Source organism: Hyperoodon ampullatus, assembly GCF_949752795.1.
Source record: "Hyperoodon ampullatus genome assembly, chromosome: 1".
Classification (NCBI taxonomy): domain Eukaryota; kingdom Metazoa; phylum Chordata; class Mammalia; order Artiodactyla; family Ziphiidae; genus Hyperoodon; species Hyperoodon ampullatus.
The window spans coordinates 213361957-213383746 of record NC_136914.1 but is presented as its reverse complement, the minus strand read 5'-3'; the positions used below and the strand labels follow the sequence as shown (position 1 = coordinate 213383746).

General features: G+C 55.2%; 1 protein-coding gene across 10 annotated transcripts in view; it reads left to right on the top strand.

Moving 5' to 3' along the window:
* Nucleotides 1-1775: 1775 nt before the first annotated feature.
* The window catches only part of AFAP1L2 (actin filament associated protein 1 like 2), a 31108-nt gene continuing 11093 nt past the window's right edge, over nt 1776-21790 (top strand). For 5 of the 10 annotated variants that reach the window (XM_079717512.1, XM_079717511.1, XM_079717508.1 and 2 more), the window contains exons 1-9: nt 1776-1842; nt 3211-3305; nt 10733-10823; nt 13505-13588; nt 16310-16515; nt 17672-17851; nt 18598-18687; nt 20167-20251; nt 20761-20865. In XM_079717512.1, the coding sequence (XP_079573638.1) occupies nt 1791-1842; nt 3211-3305; nt 10733-10823; nt 13505-13588; nt 16310-16515; nt 17672-17851; nt 18598-18687; nt 20167-20251; nt 20761-20865 (988 nt within the window). In that variant the 5' untranslated portion in view covers nt 1776-1790. The remainder of the gene's footprint in view (nt 1843-3210; nt 3306-10732; nt 10824-13504; nt 13589-16309; nt 16516-17671; nt 17852-18597; nt 18688-20166; nt 20252-20760; nt 20866-21790) is intronic. The other 5 variants (XM_079717505.1, XM_079717513.1, XM_079717510.1 and 2 more) reach the window with 1 other exon arrangement.

The following is a 21790-nucleotide window of genomic DNA, read 5'->3' as shown; positions in this document are numbered from 1 at the left end:
TTAGCAGGCAGACTCTCAACCACTGCGCCACCAGGGAAGCCCCTGTGCCATGGTTTCTTTCACCATTTTCCTATTATTGAGTCTTTGAGATATTTCCCATGTTTTAGGCTGTCTTTTTTTTTTTTTTTTCTGTACGCGGGCCTCTCACTGTTGTGGCCTCTCCCGTTGCGGAGCACAGGCTCCGGATGCGCAGGCTCAGCGGCCATGGCTCACGGGCCCAGCTGCTCCGCGGCATGTGGGATCTTCCCGGACCGGGGCACAAACCCACGTCCCCTGCATCAGCAGGCGGACTCTCAACCACTGCGCCACCAGGGAAGCCCTAGGCTGTCATTTTAAATCTTTGTTAGTTACAGGGTTACCTTACTTTTTCAAATTCCCTAACATTTGAGTTTTGTACATTTGAAAATTTCAGTTAGCTAGAACTAGGCAATATTTCATCACAATTATTTTCCATACTATGCAGGCAAGAGAACCAAGGCACACAGGTTAGCTGTTTTGCTCAGAATTACTGTTAACGGCAGAGCTTGGCTGAGGACCACCCCCCCCAACCCATCCCCTACCCTGTCTCCTGCTTCCCCCGGCAGAGTGCTTTTCTCCTGTGCCATGCTCTGGAGAAGGCACAGACCCAGCCCCTCAGTGGAAGTGTGCAAGTTGTGGGTAACTACGTTTAGACCTTGTAGTTCCCTCCGATTAGCTGCTGCGGCCCTTGGTATAGGGGTGACATTGCTGACTGGTTCTGGCAGGGCTGAGCACCAAGGGTGGCAATCCCACGGGCTGATGGAGGAAGATCCATCTAGCCATATCCTCCTCCTGTTCCTCTGGGTTCTCAGGGCTCTGTTGACGCAGGCCTGCTGGCTGGAGTCTAGGCGGTCTGTGGTGTGGAACTGGCTGGCACTGAACTGCCTCCTTCGCCAGGGGTTTGAATTGGGCTCCTTGGCTCCGTAGCACCATCTCTAACCACTGGAATTTATCAGCCGCAAGTTTCTAGGAAATGCAAATTAAGAGGCACAAAGAAATGCAGGAGGATTTCTAAGAGGAGAAACACTCAGATCAGTCTCCTCTGCAGGCTTCTGAAGAAAGGGTCCAAGCCTTTCTCTGCCTAGACATGCACGGGGAAGGTGACAGCCTGTACAGAAATGTTTTTAAAGGAGGGGAAGGGCTGTGCCACTGCAGGTAGAGCAGGTAGCTGCTGGTGCTGCAGGTCCAAATCCCAGCACACTCCCCACTCCAAACCCAGAGCTCAGGCCCCCACAGTGGCACCCCACCTAGAGGCCTAAGAGCCAAACTTCCAGATCCTGAATATGACCTATCTTATATAGACCTCACTCTGATTAACCCATGCTTGTAATTCAGACTAGGGTGAGAATGATTGATAGGAAATGTTTTACAATTTAAACAAGACGCTAGGAAACCCAGAGAAATCTCTGCTTGGTGGAATATGAGGCAGATCCTTCAGGTATGGGTGCTTTTCCACGTAAGGCTTTTATTCCCAAAGTATCCTTCTGTACCCTCCCCTTCCCTTCCCTCCCCTCCACTCCCCCCAGGCTAGAAAACGAACAGTCAGCCATTTGGTATTTCTTTTTTAGGAAATCTGTCAGCTCTTTCTATAATGGACTCTTTCAATCAACTCAGAATGTTGTATGCTTTTACCGGAATCCAGGCTGATGACAATGTCTCTGAGGGGTGGAGGGGACATCCTTTCTCTCTAGAGGCCCTTTCCCTTCATGAAATCACATGAAGCCTGTGTCTTCCATCCTCCTTCTGCAGGTTCTGATGAGGAGTACATTTATATGAACAAAGTGACGGTCCACAAGCAACAGGATGCTGAGTCCCAAGACAAAGGTACGGGGCTCCCGCTGATGGCGTGGCCAGCTCCCAGGAAGGGGGCCAGCGTGAGCCTTGGTCCTGTCCTAACCTTCCTTCCTCCCAGCCAGCACCACAGACAGGCCTGGTGGGGTTATTTCTGGAAGTCGCATTTTGGTTGATGCTATTTGGGGTTGATGTATTTTGGGATGTCTCATCAGGCCACCTCCTTGCCTCTTAAAGGTCTCGTGTCCCCTTCGTGGATAAGGATTCAGTCCCTAAAATCTCTCAGCGTTTCCCAGCACCATCCCAGGAATAGGAAGTTGTAATTCAGATGCTCTAAGAAAGCAGCTGTATATGTGCTGATCCCACGGCCCCAGCTTTATGACTTTTGACAGAAGTCTGGATTTTATGAGTGTGTGTGTGTTGGGGGTGATGGCAGGGAGTCGGTGATGTCAGCAGCTGCCTTAATATTCGATCGAAGGTTTTGTTCAAAGGTGATCGCTTGGCAGAACATCTTACCTTCCACTGGAAGCACAGGTGGTGTCTTCCATGGCGTCTTAATCTTCTGCTCTGTTGTGCTCTCTGCTTTTGTCTGAAAACCCTCAGGAGTGGGTCCAGCAGGACCCCAAGGAGGCCCAGAGGTTTGCAGAGCTGCCTAGCTGCAGAGGAGAAGGGATTAGAAGCCCCGTCTCCCAACTCTCAAGCCTGTGACTCAAAGGCAGAGGCTTAGCAAGAGGTGGGAACACAGCATCCCAAAACATTCAGTCCTGTTAAAGACTTGGCTTCAAGACATCAGCCAGCAAAGCCCCAAGGTCATATCTGCCTGAACCTGTCTGTCCCCAGCTGGCTTGGCCACCTGTTGAAATGGTCAGGCTCCGAAGAGCCATTGGTGCCTTTTCCTTAGAAGCGCACAGAGGGTTGGTGGCCAAGGTCCCCAGTGTGGCTTTCACCTCCTGCCCCACTGCCAAGCGTGGGCTCAGCAGAAGTCCCCTGCACTAAAGCAGCCCCTGGGCCCTAGGTTGTTTGCCTTCCGGGGAAACCGTGGGGTGGACAGAGGTAATCACAGGGTCGGTGCTGAGAGCAGCTCAATATAGTGACCACGGGCAGCTCCTCCACTCGCTGAAGCTTTGTGGCCAGGGCTTTTTGGACAGGGGGCTGGTGGAGGAGAGGGTGCAGAACCTACCAGAAACCTCAAACTAGTTCCTCCTGAGGAAACTGCCCATGGCCGACCTACCCTATTCTTGGAGGAAAAACAACACTGGCTCCAGGGACCGCCTGCCTGGGTAATTAACACCTGCCCAAATAGAACTCGGGGCTCATGTGACCAGACATTCCTGGCTACCGAGACTCCACTGCAAGGCTGGGCACCCCTCACCGAAGCCCTCTCCTGCTTGCTTCCCACAGCGCCCGAAGAGCAGAGCCCACTGACCAACGGCGAGCCCGGCCAGCACTCCTCGGCCCCTCAGAAGAGTCTTCCAGACCTCCCGCCACCCAAGATCGTAAGTGTGGGTCCGGGACCCCTCATTTCCCTGACTTGGGTCCCGTGAAGGTCCAGTGCTTCTCACAGGTGTCAATCCACCAATCGTCTGGCATTTTCGGAGCACCTGTTGTCTGTGGGGTCCGGGGCATTGGGAGGGACGGAGACAAGTAAGCGTGCTGGCAGGTGACATCATTTGCTCAGCGCAGAGGAACGGCAGTGCGAGATGAGGGTCCCCGTGTGTCCGAGGCTACGCCAGGCTCTTCAGCAGCACCCCGTGAGCGGGGCCTTATACAGACATGGGCACCAGCTCAGGCCACAGTGACCTTTCAGAAATGTAAACCACATCACACCACTTCCTGCTTGAAACCCACCAAGAGCTCTCAGTGGACTTGGGACAGAACATCCACATTCCTTCACGTGGCCCCAGGGCCTGCACGGTCTGGCCCAGCTGCATCTCCAGCCTCACTGCATCTACTCTTCACCATCCTCCTTTCTGTTCCTGGGTTGTTCCCTGTGGTCAGTCCTGCCTCAGGGACTCTGCAGTCCCTGGGCCCTGGCCCCTCAAAGGCTGCCCCCTCCTGTCTCAGACATTCTTAGACAGACTTTCCCTGACCTACCCATGTGAGGCATCCCACCTCGGTGCCTGCCCCCATCACTGCCTGCCACACCACCCAGTTACCCCTCCATGTTTATTATTTGCCTCCCAGAGTAGATGTAAGCTCCCTGGATCAGGGACTGTGTCTCATTTACTGCTTCATGTCCTGTGTCTGCACACAGTAGACCACACGCATGTTTGTGGATGGATGGACGGATGGATGGATGGATGGATGGATGGATGGATGGATGGATGATGGATGATGGACTCCTACAGACTTGGGTTCAGATTCCAGCTCTGCCAGGTACTAGCTCCTTGACCTTGAGCAAGTTATTTAAGGTCTCTGGCCCTCTGTTTCCTGTTGTTTAAATGAAAGGAACATGAACATCTCTCATCTAAGCTCCTCTTATTCAAGGGGCGTGGCAGACTACATCAGTATTCAGTGAGGTGAGTGGTAGTATTTACATTTTATGGGTGAAGAACCGAGAATCAGCGGGTTTATAATGTCCCAGTGTCACACAGCCTTGAAGTGGCAGAACTTGAACCCAAGTTCTTTCCACGCTAGGATCTGGCTGGGGAGGATTTCTGGGACCATTGGACTGCGCGGTCACTGAGCTCCCACCAAGCCATCCATCCCTGGATCTGTAGGCTCAGGTCACCACTGAGGGGGTCCCGTCCCCAGACTGGCCCCTTCATTCATGCCTTCCTGGGGGCAGTACGGTTCTTCCCGCCACTCTCACAGCTGGTAGGGCAGGCCTGGAATGTCTGTCTGGGCAGCATCCCACTGCGGGAGCCCCTGGAGCTGGGTGACAGCTTGGCAGGGACCCTTCATCTCAGGCTGACTGACACTGGATGGACTGAGCATCAGTCCCTGGGTACCCCAATATGCTGATGCCATGAGTGACTGCCATGCTCTGAGCCGCTGCCCACTCCGTGCACACAAACATGGTCCTCCCACCACCTGCCAAAAAACAGAGGCTCAGGGAGTTAAAACAACTGGCCAAGATCCCATCACTGGGAGGTAGCGGGCCCAGGATTTGTATGCAGTTTCTTGGTTTCTGGGCCACTCTGCGGCCTCCCGGACTTCAGCTCGTCTTCTTAGCCAAGTAAAGGTACAAGTTGTGTCCCTTTCCGCTGCAGACTCCCCTCACTTCGGCGCCGGGACTTGGGGAGGGCGCATGGCCTCTCAGCTCCCATCCAGTTGCTGCTGGTTTTAAGCAGACGGGAGGTGTTGTGGTTTTCGGGTTATGCCCCAAGCACCCCTCGCCGGATGGGGGGAAGGAGAGGTGGCTGCTCTGAGCCAGGGCTGCAACTTTCCTCGCCTGAGTTCATGTCTGATTCTCACCGGGGTGCCTTTGGCCTCTGTGCAGTGGGGTGCCACTGCCCACCCCACGTGGGGCAGCTAGCTGCTTAGGGGTCCTCGCCAGATGGGAGGGGCGTTCACCTGGTGGAGCCTCTTAGCGGTGACTCGCTCTGGAAGCCCGTGTTTTTTTTTTTTTTTTTTTTTTTTTTTTTTTTTTTGCGGTACGCGGGCCTCTCACTGTTGTGGCCTCTCCCATTGCGGAGCACAGGCTCCGGACGCGCAGGCTCAGCGGCCATGGCTCACGGGCCCAGCCGCTCCGCGGCATGTGGGATCCTCCCAGACCGGGGCACGAACCCGCGTCCCCTGCACTGGCAGGCGGACTCTCAACCACTGCGCCACCAGGGAAGCCCTGGAAGCCCGTGTTTGACGAACGTGGTGGCGGACTGGGAACCCAGGGTCTGGGGCCGGGTCGTGGTCACAGAGTCTGGCAGCCCCGGGACTCTGGCTGGCTTTTAGTGCTCCCTTGCCAGCCTTCTGTGACCCCAGCACAGAGGCCCCAGGGGCCCGGGGGTGTGAGACGCAGGGCCTCCGAGCAAGGCCAGGGCTGTGGCCGTCCCCTGGAGCCGACTCCCGGCATCAGCTGTGTCTGTGGGCCATCGGGGCCAGGAGAGGCTCGAGAGGAACCTATTGCTGCACTGGAAAGATGCCACCACCCGAGACGTGTGGCCTTTCAGATGCATGGTGACGGTTCCCGTGGACATACTCCAGGCCGTGGGGCGACTTCCAGCAGAGCGAGCGGCCTTGGCAGTCTCCGCTCCTTGTGGAATTTCTCTGCTGAGAAGGACCTTTCCTAGGTCGCTCCTAGTGCTCTCCCAGTCGCCCACCTCCACCCCAGGGCCTTCTGGATGTGGAGTGAGGAAGGGGGGCGGGGGTGCAGAACCCGGGGTCCTCCCCGCCTGCCCACACACGCCTGCTCCCTTCCAGCCTCCTCTCTGGTCAAGTCTGGCTGAAGACTTAGTCCAAGGCCTCCAGAGGAGCGGTGTCAGGGCGGAGCGGGGAACAGCTGTGTCTTCTGGCTCTCACAGGGAAGAGAAAGAACCAGAACAGCAAGTAGTTTGGGAGGAAGGGAGGGAGGGAGGGAGCGTGGCAGCCTGAGCCTGGCTGGCCCTGTGACCTCTCTTCCTCGGCCAGAGAAAGCCGTGTCCCTTCCCACCCTGACCCAGGAGCTTCAGGGCACCACGGCGGCTTGTCCTCTTGCATGCCCGGCCCCGGGCTCTCTGGTGGCTGTAACACAAGCTGGGTGTCTGTCTGGGGTCCTCAGTGCCCAGGGCTGGGCCGGGAGTGTAGCCTCTGTCCCAGGCTCAGCCCATCCAACACTGGAGGGGGCAGCCAGGGGTCTGGAGCAACCTCGTGGGTGTGGCCAGTGACTCTGGCAGCCGTGGCACTTCCAGGCCACGGTCTGCACAGCCAGGTTCGGCGGTCGCTTTTGGAGAGACAGACGTTTGCTGGCACCGTTGTGCTCCTGGCCTGGGCAGCCATCTCCGCCCACCTCCCCCCTGAGGCCTGACCACACGTCGGTGCTGGACTTCTGCAGGCTGCTCTGCGGGGGCAGGGAAGGCTGTCACCATGGTTGATCTGGGGAGCTCAGGCTGAATCTGCTAGCCCCCACCCTGGAAGCTTCCACAGTGCATTCTGGGGCAGGTTGCCCAGAACTGCAGGGACGCCCCAGGTCACCTGGGCCACCCCGCATCTTCAGCTCTGTGTCTCATCTAAATCAGCACTGGCCAAATACAGCCCCCTGACCAAATCCTGCACCACCTGCTTTTGTAAATAACATTTTGCTGGAATTCAGCCAAGCTTGTTCATTTGTGTATTATTTATGGGTGCTTTTGCACTACAATAGCACGGTAGAAGAGCAGAGATCAGAGCCGCTGAATGGCCTGCAAATCCCCAAGTATTGACTGTTCAGCTCTTTTTTAATTAATTTATTTATTTTTGGCTGTGTTGCGTCTTCGTTTCTGTGCGAGGGCTTTCTCTAGTTGCGGCGAGCGGGCCTCTCACTATCTCGGCCTCTCTTGTTGCGGAGCACGGGCTCCAGACGCACAGGCTCAGTAGTTGTGACTCACGGGCCCAGTTGCTCCGCGGCATGTGGGATCTTCCCAGACCAGGGCTCGAGCCCGTGTCCCCTGCATTGGCAGGCATTCTCAACCACTGCGCCACCAGGGAAGCCCTGTTTGGCTCTTTACGGGTAAAGTTTGCCCATCTCTGGCAAGTCACACTGAGCAGGGTGGCTTTCTTCCCTGTCCCTTCCTGTGAACCCTCAGGACATTATTTCAGGTTCCGAAGTCACATCTCTTCTGCATCTTCGTTGAATGTGCACCATCTTCATCATCATGATGATAAAGTAACTTTCCTTTATTCTTAATTCCGGGAGTTTAGGATCTCTTGCTCCTCTGATAATAGGCCATTGCGCCTGTGTAATTATGTGACTCTCTTCTGAATTGTTGGAATCGTTTTGTCCTTTAACGTGACCCAGGCCCTTATCTTTTGCCCTGGCCGCCTTGAGGACGGGGGCTGTCCTGTTCTTTAAGGCGGTAGAGCTTGGTATAATCCAGGTCATGCCAAAATACCTCCTCTGTATCCTCCCAGTGTACACCTGTTCTTCCCCCACCAAACATGCATACATGCACCTTTTCTCCCTTTGATTGATATTTTTATATCTTATTTTGAAGGTTAGTGAACACTAATATTTATTATTTAATAGTGCTGAGCACAGTTTAATCCTTACAGTGACCCCATGTGACAGGTATTTCTACTCTCCCCATTTTATAGCAAAGAAACTGAGGCCCAGAGAGGTCAAGTCAGTTGTCCAGAGTCACACAGCTCGATGTGCCAGTGTCAGGATTCGAACCCAGCCCCGAAGGTCAGATTCCTGCCCCACTGCCCTATCTGCCTCTCTGTATAGATCCATTTACAGATGATTTCACAGTGAGAGGCTTGGGAGACTCTCAAGGAACACCCCCTGGTGCTCCACTCTGAGATGGGAGGGCAGGCCCCCTGTGGGGATAATGACCCAGCAGGAGTTCCCGCAGGAGGGTTCAGTCCCCTTCTGTCCTGTGTTCTAATCATGGGAATCCAGACCAGAGCCAGGTCTTGGGTGCTCAGAGCTTCCCTCCGGATGGGATCTCCATGTCCTCACCAAGACAAGGGTTCCCACACCCCGTGATGGGGAGTGGGGCTTCTTGGAGGCTGTAGCTGGAGGCCCAGCCCACTCAGGAAGCCTGAGCCCCAGGACCCAAAAGCAGAGACCTTGTCGGGGCCCAGGTAAGGAGACATCTTGCCCTCAGACCCCAGGAAGCTGGCTCTCAGAGGCAGCCCTTCCTCTGGCTGACCGAGGGGCCAGGAATGGCCGAGGAGCAGGGACGTCTCTCCAGGCCAGGGGCAGCAAAGGCGAGGGATCATCCACTAGCAGCTACCAGATGTGTCCACCGTGTGCGAGGCCCTCGCCCCAGCGAGGAGCCTGGCCGGAGGTACTGCTCACAGCCGTCGCCCTTCCGCAGCCGGCCCGCAGCGCAGCTGGGCTGCTTAGGAAATGAGCAGATGATTCTGTTCCTTCCTGCATGCTGCGTGTCGCACCTGCTGGGGCTGCAGGCTGCTCAGAGCCTGCCTCTGGGACTTGGGTCAGCTCTCTCGGTGTCGGGCCAGATGGAGTTCGAAGGTTGTGGTATGGCAGCCAGGTGGTGGCCTGGCCTCTGCTGACCCTCTTCACGTGGACCTGTCTCAGCTTGCTGGACAGCAATCCAGTAACCTGGCTCCTGCAGGGCGCCTGGGTTGTGGAGGCCCCCAGACAACGGTGACAACAGCCTCTCCTCGTACTGGATATGCGCCAGGCCCTGTGGAAGCACCATCACGTTTTGTCTCCTTGAATCCTCAAGACAACTCCAGTACTATTCCTGTTTTATGAAGAGGGAAAGTGAGACCCAGAGAGGCTGTCACATACCCATGGTTAAATCTATGGACTCCTAAAGGCTGGATTCAAACCTAGTTACATTCACTCTAGAGATCATAGAAATAGATCTAGTCACCAAGCCACAGAAGACTTGGCTCTGGGGAGCCTGGTTTTGTGCAGCAGCTGCAGGAGCATTACTCTGCCCCCGGGGGAAGCTGGGAACTGACACCCTTGTGGTCCCTACTGAGTACTGTCCCACGGGGACGTGAGCCCACGCTGCCTGTTCTCCCACCATCACCTGGGCCAGGACTAGGGAAGCTCTCTCTGTCATAGGTCCCCCTGAGAAGCTCATTTTCCAAGGCAAAGGTTTCTAGATTTCCCCACCTCCTGCCCCTCTTCCTGGTGGGGCAAGGAATCTCCAGCAGCCCAGGGGTCCGTCCGAGGTCAGGGCCCCATCTCTCCTACGATCTCCCTGCGCCCCCTTTACCTTAAGAGCCTTCCTCTGTCTTCACTTGGCACCCCCCGAAGGTCCAGGCCTGCCCCTCACGTGGAACACCCAGCACAAGGACTTCTCAAAACCAGGACTGGGAATGCACTTCAGCTTTTGCCATTTCTGTTCTCATCATGAATATTCCCTTGGCCCTTTTCAGGGACTTTGTGATTCAGAAAGACATCAGAGACTTGTGTGGATGGACACTTACACGTTCATGACCTATATATAGTAATATTCATGCCACCGTCTACCTCTTTTTCTCCCCTGCTGTTGCTTATGATATTACCTTCATAGTCTAGTGCCCATCTTACAGATGGAATAATGGAGGAGAGAACGATTTTCATGCTCTGTTCTTCTCCACAGTTGCATATGTTTTTTATTCTATTCAAATTATACTCATTCACCCTCATGCCATGTAAGAAATGCTGGGTGGTCCTGTCCTCTGAGCATCCTTCCTTGGTCCTAAATGTTCATCACACTCTCCAGGCTCCCATGGAGCTTTGACCTTGTCTATTAAAGCACTTGATAAGGAGCTGTGAGCATCTAGTTAAGACTTTCTCAGGACTGACTCCTGACCATCTGGATGTGTCCCTCAGCTAGTCTGTGGGAGCCATCCAGTATCTGCCGAGCAAATGACTGAACTTGTTATGGGAGAAGTTTGGGAGTTAGAAGCCTGGTCCTCCTCCTCTGTGTACCCCTGATCAGCCCTCGTCTTTGTAGAAAGTGTCTTCTATGTAGAAGCCATCATAGCTACCACGATAGCCTGACACCATCTGGCCTTTCAAGTGTGTTATGTCATGTGTACAATGATACTGTGTGTGTGGTGGGCATCGGAGCCTCATTTTGCAGGGGGCGGGGGGGATGCTGAGGCCTGGTGAGGTTAAGCTATGCGCCCACAGCCCTCCAGCTGGATGCAAACCAAGCACGGTGGATGGGGTGGCTGATGGGAGTCACGATAACCCCTGTTCTCCCTCTCGACTTGCTTGACGTCCAAGCTGGGCATTTTTTTTCTTCCGGTTCCCTCTCCTTCCACCCAAAGGGTTACTTCCAAGTTGTTCCCAGTGTATCGTATCTGAACATGTTTGTTTTATTTGTTCATACCACAGATTCCAGAACGGAAACAGCTCTCCACCCCAAAGACCGAGTCTCCAGAGGGTTACTATGAAGAGGCTGAACCCTATGACACATCCCTCAATGGTACATCCTGGGGACGGGGCTCGGAGGGGGTCCGATCACTTCCTGCACGGATGCCAGTGCCAGCTCCTCTGGTGGTGACCGGCACGCTTACCCTGGCTAGAAACACAGGGCAGCCTGGGCGGCTCTTACTAGAGAGCATGGCCCGAATTGAGAACTGGCCACAGAGCATTTGGCCTCTGGTCTGCTGGGGGTGCTGAGACCTACAACGGACCCAGCCCACCTGCAAGGAGGGGCTCGGGGTGGTCCACAAGGAGCTGGTTTACTGTGTCTGATGCTTTCTGTGGTCCTGCCTGGATGTTGCTGGATTCAGCACAGAAATGTGACAAAGAAGAGGTGTGTTGGCCGAGAGGCACAAGGCCCCATAAGCAATGGAAATGTGGTCAGGCTGAGCCAGAGCCCAGTTTCCAGGTTCTTTCACTGGACTAAGAGTCACTGGGCTCCCACCATGTACCCAGCATGCTTCTAGGAGTCAGGAGCTCAGCAGCACGCAGGATTCAGTGGGGTTCAGTGGTCACGGCACTTAGATTCTGTGAGGGAAGACAGACAGCAAATAAACATAGGATGTGTCAGGTGGTGATAACTTGTCAGGATGGAAAGCTGCAGGGGCTGGAGAGGGATTTTATTTTAGATTAGGGAGGGCCTCTCTGATAGCATGACCTTGAGCAGATTCCCAAATGGAGTGGGAACTGGGTGGGGCTGATACCTGCATGAAGAACTTTCTAAACAGCACAGTACGTGCAAAGGCCCTGAGGCAGGAGAGCCACTGGCATGGCTGGAGGCCATTGTGGCAGGAGCAGGTGGGGTTGGGGGAGAGAGATGGGAGATGGGGACACAGAAAGCAGCTGTAGGCCTTGGTAACGACTTTGGCTTTTCTCTGAATAGACTTTTCTCTAGCCTTTGGAGGGGAGGGTTGTTTGTGGCTGACCTAACCTAGGTAGATGGCCTTTGCTATGGGGGCAGGGCTCACGCTGGAGTCATCTGTCCTCGGCCAGTGGTTCTCAGCCTGATGAGGTTGGATCAGAAATAGAAATGCTCTCGTTGTGGGGATTCTATAACACAGAAAGGCCTTGAAGGTTCTGGAAGAAAGAGATGGTTGTGACCCCATTCTCCCAGGTAGCTGGACTCTGGTCCCCTCACTCTCCCTTTCTTACCTCCTTCTCTTTCCTTCCTTTTGTAAGTGAAAGGTCTTTGAAAGCATAAAGCAACTTGCAGATGTCAGCGGTAAGGATCCCTGGTGGTGGGAATGAACTTGACCGAAGGGGGACCTTGTTGGTGTCACAAAGAACTGGCCCTGGGATGAGATGGGACCAGTCACTTGGAGCCACATGGGATTCTTGTCCTCTTTCTTCACACTTTACCTACTGTCTGCGGTCCCGGGAACCGTGTGGGAGGTGAGGGCTTCTTTGGCACGAAGGAATTGTATTCTAAGAGGCTGGCTTTGTGGACAGACATCACTTAGCTTGTGAGGTGTTGCCAAGTCACCGGCCAGACTGTGATTTCAGACTGGAGCTGAGAGCGCGGTGGGGCTGTCTGGGTGCGTCTGGAAGGTGGGAGCAGTGACTCACCCCGGGGAGCACCTCCATGTGTCTGAAGCCCATCTCTCTGGGGTGTGGTCCGTGCCAGCCGGGGCCTGCCTCCCAGACACTCCTGGGGGCCTGTTGGTGGGGGCAGACACTTCATTTCGACACAAACAAGCAGTCAGAGGATTCCGGTGTTTGTCTCTAGACTGGGAGTTCATATTGGTTTTATCCAGAACCAGGGGGTCATCACAAGGTCAGCAAGGAGGGTGGGGAGAAGCCCAGTTGCCTTTTGTCCCCTGCCAGCCCGAGGACGGAGGACGACTTCTGGGGAGCTGGTCATACTTACCACGCAGAGGGGGCCTCCCCTGCCTCATAAGCCGGCCTGCCCTTGGTTCCTGCCTGCTGTCCCCCACACCTGTTTGGCCAGTGGGACACACAGGTCAGGTCACAACAGCAGAAATGACCATTGGACTCCTGCCCCTCGCTCTACTTCTTTGGCCAACAGCAATTTTGCTGACTTCCTGAAAAAGAACAGTTGCTTGGCCTCTTGGCCTGCTTTATCAGCAGTCCACTCACTGCTTCCCTGGGTCAGGTCCTCTCTCTGAACAAGTTTAGTAAGTGCCCTGCCAGCCTGTGCAGGAGCTATTAGGTAGAGCTCCTGCATTGCTGGTGTCTCCTGCTAGAGACAGTAGACATCAGTAACGGCAGCTGCTGTAACAAACGACCCCTCTTGCAACTTAGAGTAACCCAGTGCAAATCTGATTCTCACTCACAGAATAGTTCAGCTGGGCGTTACTGGTCAGCAGGCTCCGTCCAGCGTGGGCTTGGTCACCTTCTGAGGCCACAGAATCCACCACAAAGAAAGGGTGGAGAACCTCTATGTGCTCCTTAAAGGCACCAGCCAGAGTGACACCCAGTGCTTCTACCCACATTCCATTGGTGGCAGGAAGTCACATCTCTGGATGGGAAGGGGCTGGGAAATGACGTCCTTGGCCAGGCTGGGGTACACCTGACAAGCCCACATCTCCGATGGGAACGCACTAACTTCTGGTGGGAGGGCAGCCGCGTCGCCACATCTCTTTGTGTCTCTGCATTCGGGTCTGCCGCTCTCTTCATCTTCTCTCTCTTCCTCTTGCCTTTGTTCTTCTGGATACCACACAGATCATTCTGGCAGATTTCCCCCCAGTGGAGTCCCCAGATGGGTGCAGGTGCCTGAAGGAGTTGTTTATGCCACGATCACCTTGGGTACTGCTTGTCCCAGAGCGGGAATGCCGGTGACCCCGTGTCTGCTGCCTGGCCCTCTCTGAGGCGGGGTGCATGCCCTGAGGGTGGCTGCCGCCCTCTTCCCATCCTCTTGCATGGGTCCTGCATGCGCACGCCGTGTGCTGTCCCTCTGCAGACCCCTGCCTGTAGCATCCGAACAGATGGCTAGAGGACGCAGAGCGTGGCATGGCTGTCCTGCCCTCTGTTCCCGAGGACATGCCACGGGACACAGTGGGTGCAGTCTCTACCTGGGGACAGCAAAAAGGGGTATGGAATTATCTGAGCATCCTGCCTTTCACTCCTGTTCATCCTGCGACCTCTAGAAGCCAAGTACCTATTTAAGAATACCCTCCATTTATGGTTGGGCCATGATCACTCCTAGAGATAAATAAAATGGCCAATACATTTGCCCTAGATTTCCTCCAAGCTGTTCCAGGTAGCATCCCCGTCGCCCTTGGAGGCAGAGGGGCAGATGTTAGAATTCTCCATGGAACATGTGGGGCAACCCCAGAAGCACAAAACAGCCAGGGGCGGGGAGGAGCGGGGGCGGATTCGGCCAGCTTCTTCACACTAAACTCTAGCCTCGTTTATTAATCTTTATCACGGAAGGAGCTATCCCAATGACCACATCATTCTTATTTCATTTATTGTGCAGCTAATGCAGTGCTGACAAGGGGGACATTTTTTACAGAATCACCCGGATCCTACCACCAGATCAAACCAACTATCTTGAGTTCTCTCTGAGCCTTTCGGTACTGTTCTCTTTGCATAGGTAATTTTAATTGTGCTTTCTCACTTACCATCTTATCTTAAGGAGTTTGTCAAGTTGCAGACTAGTCTTCAGAGCTTTCACTGATTACGGTTGCATGGTAGGTTGCATGGTATGCTGGATGAGATCGGACTTTCCTGAGTCTCTTTCTGCTGACTATTCAATAGCACTTGAATAAATATCTTAATGCATGTAACCTTCCCCGCTTCCTTCCTTTTTAAAAAAACTAGTTTCTTAGGATAAACTCCCAGGACTGGGATTATTGGGTCAAAGGGTATGAATGTTTTTACGGCTCTCGAAACAACAGGCTGACAGGTTGTTTCCTGAGAGGCTGGTGTTAATTTATATTGCCACCAGCCATATGAGGGAGTTCAGGGTCCCCTACTGGGTAGCACCACTATTTTCAATCTTTGTTTATTTAATAGGTATAAAATTGTGAACTATGCAACTTTTTTATTAAGCCAGGAAGGGGAGTAGTCTCACACTGCTTTTCAAGAAGACTGATATTAAAATAGTCAAAGTATTACTTTTAGAAATATTAAAGCAAAATAAAACACATTTTCATTGGCATTGTAGCCAGAGTAACCGTGGCCGTGGCCTCATTCTAATTCAAATGCGGTTCTGTTTTCTTAGTATTGCAGGAACCTAGCTATGCAGGTAGTTTAAGAGGCTTCTGGAGAACAGAAGATGGGGGACCCCATGGGCTGTCTCTTTTCTGATGGGTATTGTGGAGAAGAAAGAGAGGTTTCATTCACTCTGACTCAAGGGGACAGAACGTGTCTGTAGAAGTCACAGGGAAGTAGATGTGACTTTGTTAGAGCTGCCCAGTAATGGAAGGAATTGTCCAGCAATCGGGGGGTATGAGCTCCCCGTCCACGGGGGCATTCAAGCAGAGGCTGGGGCAGGGTTACGACAGACAGGATTCCTGTGCTGAGCCAGGGGTTGGACCTGGACCCTGAGGTTCTCCTTTCTCCGTGTCCTGCATTTCGGGGTTTGATTGACTGATTTTTTTCTGCACCTAGTTTTTCTTGGCCTTAAATAGGGCAGTGAGGCCTGGGGAACAGAGAAATTCTTGCAGGGTGGTGGAGGCAGAAACCGAGGCCTGTGGAGCGGGCACAGGATCGGGTGCAATCTGGTGCGTTTTGGGATTCTTGTAAACAGAATAAAAACGTGAGGGTGGCTCATGGCTAGAAAGGAAGGGTAGCAGGTGGGGATGAGCCGAAGACGCTAAGTTCGTGACGGGAGGTGCTCTGTGGGGAGGGAAAGAGAACGGAGCCTGTGGAAGATGAGCCGATCTTCCAGAAGGGCTGCGATTGTGAGGAGAGCCTTTAGGAGTGCGAGGGTGGCCGCCTTCCCGGGAGGGCCAGCTCCTGCTGTGCTTTGTTTCATCTTTTACGTCCACGGAGCCACAGCTTCCTGCTGCTCCCGGGACAGAAGCAGGGACAGGGCAGGCCCAGTGGGCCGCTGCTGGAGGCTCGCCCAGCTCTGGGCTCCGACGGCGACCCTCTCCTCCTGGGCCCTTAGAAGCGATCTCACCCCCACTGCTCCATCCTTCAGCGGAGGAAATGGAGGCCCCCAGCAGGGGCACTGGACTTCTCAAGAGCAGGCGTCTGAGGGCCGTGTCTGGTCAGAGGTTTCCGTGGGGTCTGAGGCGACAGGATTTGAGGAGGAAGAGGGGGGGCTCCTGGTTTTACGTCCCCCGTGTCTGCGGCCGGAGGCAGCTTCCAAGGCGCTTTGCTCAGGGGCTTGGGGGCCGGCAAGTCTGCCTGGGTGTGTGGTTGGTGACTGTGGGCTGGTCCGAGGGCACGGAGGGGGCGGGGTGGCCTGGGGACCACTGGCTGCCCCTGCCTGCTCCCCTCCCTCCCGAAGGAGCAAAGCCTGTTTCGGAACATCCCCTGCCCGCTGGAGCTGTGACGGAGGGCTCTTCCTTGCAGAGGACGGAGAGGCCGTGAGCAGTTCCTACGAGTCCTACGACGAGGATGAGAGCAGCAAGGGCAAGTCGGCGCCCTACCAGTGGCCCTCGCCTGAGGCCAGCATCGAGCTGATGCGCGACGCCCGCATCTGTGCTTTCCTGTGGCGCAAGAAGTGGCTGGGCCAGTGGGCCAAGCAGCTCTGCGTGATCAAGGACACCAGGCTCCTGGTGAGTGTCCTCCTCTCCCCGGAGTGGAGGTGCGGGTGGTCCCTGATGCCAGGTGCTTAGAGCCTGTTGCGTCAGGGGGGTTCTACTTCTCCGCAGCCCGAAATCCCATGCCGAGCTTCGTGTGCGTGGATGAACGTGCTTTCTCTTAAGGAGGAAGCAGGCTTTCAAAGGGGGCTGTGATGACCGCTCCCTCCCCTCCCCCCCGATCCCATCCCACAGATATTTTTTCCGGGGATCTTTTTGTCCCCTGGTCTGTGGGCTCCTTCTTCCTTACAGCCCTTTTGGGGTGGAGCCTGCTGCCCAGGCAGGGCTACCCGCCCAGCCCCCAGCCCCCAGCCCCAGCTGTGGCTCTTGCTTTCACGTGCAGCATGAGAACCACTGGTATCTTCTCAAAAGTTGGAATATTCTGAATGACTGATTATAAGATGAGACCCGTAAGGGAATGAGAAGATAGTACTCTGGCGACAGCCCCGTTTCTTGTTACTTTAAATTAACATTTGGTTTTATGTCCCCACGTGAAGTTCCATGGAGTCATTATAAACACCGCTTCTTCACTGGTTACAACCCACCCTGCTGTGTGCAGGTGTTTTTCAGGTAAATCCTGTTAAGCAGCCCCGTAAAGAACCTCCATTGTACAAGTGAGAAACAGAGGGGTAATGCATTTCCTCTGGTAGGGAAGAGAGTCGCTTCCTTTCTCTGCTAACACATCATCTCCTAATGAATCGGATGATAAACTTGGCCTTCATCCCCGTTGGACCCCTTACCGGGGAAGCCGAGCAAGGAACAGCAGCAGAGAGGCAGAGGACTGGGAAGAGCGCCTTCCACCCTGGAGAGGTGGGAGTCGCCTGCAGAGGACCCATTTTAGGAGCCGGCGGCGTGGTCTGCAGTGGGATTAGAGCAGCTTGGATGAGCAGGGCCCTGGGGCATCTCTGGCAAGCGGGAGGAAGAGGCTTGAGGGAGACAGAGACAGCTGCCTGGTCACTCTGACGCCGAGGACACGCGGTGCCAGTGTTGGAGGTGACAGCTCCGCACTTGCACAGGGGTGTCCGGCCTTTGGGTGTGTCGTGCAGAGCCCACCCCTCAGCGGGTCCTGCCCTGCCCAGTGGCCCCTCCTCTGAACCTGGCCAAGCAGCGTCTCACCTCTCCCCTCTTCCAGTGTTACAAGTCCTCCAAGGACCACAGTCCTCAGCTGGATGTGAACTTGCTGGGCAGCAGTGTGGTGCACAAGGAGAAGCAAGTGCGGAAGAAGGAGCACAAGCTGAAGATCACACCGATGAGCGCCGACGTGATCGTGCTGGGCCTGCAGAGCAAGGACCAAGCTGAGCAGTGGCTCCGGGTGAGGGAGGCGCCAGGCTGCGGGGGAAGTGGGCCTGCTCCGCTCTGGGGCTCCCAGGGGCTCCTGCAGTTCTGGCTCCCCAGCCTTTTCAAAGGGATGGCCGTGGTCGGGGGTGAGGTGTCTGTGATCCTTCAAGTTCACAGGGCTTCCCGCGTCGTCGGTGGTAGCGGTCCGCCTTAGGGAAATGGATCGCAGGGCTAGGTCTGTGACCTTCCCAGCCATCTGGACTTGGGCTCTAGTTGAAATCCACTTGCCTTCTGGCCTCCAGTGAGGCATCGCCAGCCAGTTCAAAGGCTCCTTCCCGGGGGAGCTGGGGTGGAGTGTGACAGGCATGTCTGGGAGCCTGGCCTGGACCAAGGCAGCATCCAGGCTGGAGTCCCAGGCAGCATGCAGACCCTCCACAGAGAGCCCCACGGCCCCCAGAGCCAGAGCCACGGAGCCAGAGAGCCATCTGGCAAATGTGGGTTTTTACCCCCGCAGTGAACAGCCACCCCCTGCCCAGGATGGGGTGAGAGGAGCTGAGGGCTGGCTGCCCGCGCCCTGTTTGGGCTTTGCTGCCAACCCTGCCCCCTGCCTCCCCGCCCCGCTTCCCTGGCACACCACCAAACACCTGGGGGCCTGCAGGAGACAGGGCCTCAGGAACACGCCCCCTCCCCGGCTGGGTCCCGAGGCCACACGTAGCTAGGAGGGCTCCAGCTTTGGTCTGGCCGTGGCTGCAGGCCTGAAGCGTCTTCCTCTTCGTTCAGGTCATCCAGGAGGTGAGTGGCCTGCCTTCTGAAGGAGCTTGTGAGGGAAGCCAGTACACCCCAGATGCCCAGCGCCTGAGTTGTCCGAAAGTAAGCCTCTACCCTGCCTGAAAGAGAGTTGAATTCCATTTTTGTCTCCATAAAATTCAAGGTGTTAAGATGGGGAGCTTTGCTCTTGCACTTCAGCCCAGTTGATAAGAAACGTACAGTGCTTGGCTAAGCGCAGTAGCTTCAGCTTGGCAGGGAAACTGATGAGAATAATAGAAGCCTACAATGTTTTCTTGCTTGGGGGAAGGTTTATTGGGACAAAAGTCACTTTGCCTCCGTTCTTGGGCAGGGAGATTTATTTTTTGAGGCTCTTCCTTCCCACTTAGTCCCCAGTAGAATTTCAGGGGCAACCAAAGGGCCCTACTGCTGATTTGCATGGAGCTGTGGGACCCCTGCTTTAGGGTCAAAGTTGAAAACGTTGGGCTGGGTGCTGGCTGAGGGGAGGGCTGTCACTGCGGGGTCACATTCCATGTCCCCAGGGGGGTGCCCGGAACGCTGCTGTGCACAGAGGGTCCCTGTGGCTCATCTTGGGGTCCCCACCCCTGGCAGGGAGGAAGGCAGAGGGTGGGCAGAGGCCTTGAGCAGGGAGGAGGCCCTCTGCTCTTTGGGAAGGCACGGGCCACCCCCATGGGGGAAACCCACAGCCTTCTAGAGTGATGGAGAGGGGCTGATGTTTTCATTCTTATTCATTCCTTGGTCATTGACACGAAAACCAAAGTCAGAGTAAACTTGGAGATTCCTTCACATTGGGGTGAGAAACAAGACCTCTCCCTAAAGACGCAGCACCCAGATTCCCTGGCCAGGTACAGCAGTCCTTGGTCCTCAGCGAAGGCCTGGTTGGTTGGGAGTCGCTGGGCTTGTTTTCCAGGTGTTCTGGAGTCAGTGGTTCTAGAAGGGAGCCTGATTGGAATCTTCTGAGCGTCTACTCTAGGGACTGTCTCTAGTCCCCCAACAGCCCTGAGAATGCAGACAGGGGTGTTATCCCTATTTTATACACATACAGGGTGGGGCTCAGAGAGGCCCTGCCGCACTAGAGAATGCTCCAGCTGGGATTCAAATCGTGGTCTGACCCTGTGAAGACAAGCCAGCCCTTCTCCAAGGCCTGCCGCGTTGGTAGTACAGTCAACTCTCAAAAGACGTCCTGGTATGGGTGGGTCCCAGCTTCAGTTGCGATGCTGACTCTCGTGCACCCTGGGGCTGGCTACCTGCCCTGCCCACTGGCTACGGAGCCGCTGTCACACCAAGTGGAGGAGTCATCTTGAGAACTCATGATCAAGGATATGCGGTGGCCTGAAGAAGGGACCGACGCTCTGGGATGGGGTGGGGAACCTCACAAGGGAAGGCAAAGGCAGGTCCTTCAGGGAGCCCCAGGGAAGCCTGGCCATGTCCCACCAGTGACTTGGACTCCAAGGTGACCCCTAGCCTACACCCAAGAGTCATCTATTATTTTCCCTTAAATTGTCGTCTCCCAGGTAACCATTCCCAGACAAGATCACCCACTTGTCTCTCTCTCTTCCACAGCCAGATATAACTGAGAAGTACCTGTCAGCCTCGGAGTATGGAAGCCCCATAGATGGCCACCCTGAGGTCCCAGAGACCAAAGACGGTACAAACGCTCTGGCTCTCGGCCTAGGGTTGGGAGGGGTGGTATCCCGGGCTGTGAGGCTCGGCTGTCTGGCTCAACCCTACAGAGTTCTAACAGCTCATTCCAGCATGCCTCCAGTTTCTAAACTGCTCAGAAGTATACAGCTGATAGATCCCGGAAAAAAGGAGGGAGGACCAAACTGAAGTTACGTTTCATGAATTGCTGGGGGTAGAATATTCTTTCATCTCTTGTTTGCTAACCCTAGGTCAGATCTCTCTGAGCCAATTCAGTCTGTAAAGATTCTCCAGAGCTGACATGTTCTGTAAGAGAGGTTGGTGTGCCTCTAGAGACACCTGACTGGCCCGTGGATCCGAGTTTGGGGCACAGACCTGTGTGCGCGCGTGTGTGCGCGTGCGCACACAGGGAGGGGCAGACAGGACAGCGACAGGTCTGCTCATTTTTCCGTCTCCCATGAGGGCACATCGGTAGGCTGTGTGCAAGGCTGAAGGTTTTTTCTCTCATCTTGACAGTCAAGAAGAAATGTTCTGCTGGCCTCAAACTGAGCAACCTAATGAACCTGGGCAGGAAGAAATCTACCTCGCTGGAGCCTCCGGAAAGGTCCTTCGAGACATCCAGTAAGATTCAACAGCCGCCTCCTGGGCCAGAGGGCGGGCTCCCCCACTGGGCCGCAGCCTGTCTCCAGGAAGGCAGCTCCGATGGCCGGGACGGGGATTTGGGGTTTTGCTGTAGCACCTCTTGAGCAAGTGAGCCCACGGTACCCGGTTTCCGCTGATCTTCGCCGCAGGTTATCTCTTTATGCCTCACCAGACCCTCTTGCTGCAGTGTGCGGAAGTGATGGGTAATTGATGGCCGTCCTCCTAACGGTCTTTAAAGTTATATGTTCATCTGATCGATGTGTATGGAGCACGGTAGGCACGGTGTTAGGGAAAGGGGCCCAAGCAGGTGGAGGACGCAGTCCTGAGAGCTTACAGCTCAACAGAGATGATGGCCTTATACCCATAACCACACACTGTGCCATCTTAGTAGCTACAAGGACTCAGGGACAGAAAGAACTTTTTTTTTTTTTTTTTTTTTTTGGTGGTACGCGGGCCTCTCACTGCTGTGGCCTCTCCCGTTGCGGAGCACAGGCTCCGGATGCGCAGGCCCAGCGGCCATGGTTCACGGGCCCAGCCGCTCCGCGGCATGTGGGATCCTCCCGGACCGGGGCACCAACCCGTTTCCCCTGCATTGGCAGGCGGACTCTCAACCACTGCACCACCAGGGAAGCCCAGAAAGAACCTTTCTTACTCTGTAGACAGAGATGGATGGCTTTCTGGGCCTGAGCCGCCAAGGCCGGGTGGGAGCTAAACGGGCTGGGATGGCCCCCGCGGGCAGGAGCAAAGACTCTGAGGGGGCACTGGTAAGACCCGTTAAGGGGATGGTACAGAGGGAATGTGTGGGTGCTGGGAGGCCCTCCAGGTCATCTCTGCTGCCCTTACTCGGCCTTGAGGAAACTGATGACAGGAGAGAGAGACAGAGGGAGAGACCTTTCCCAGGAAA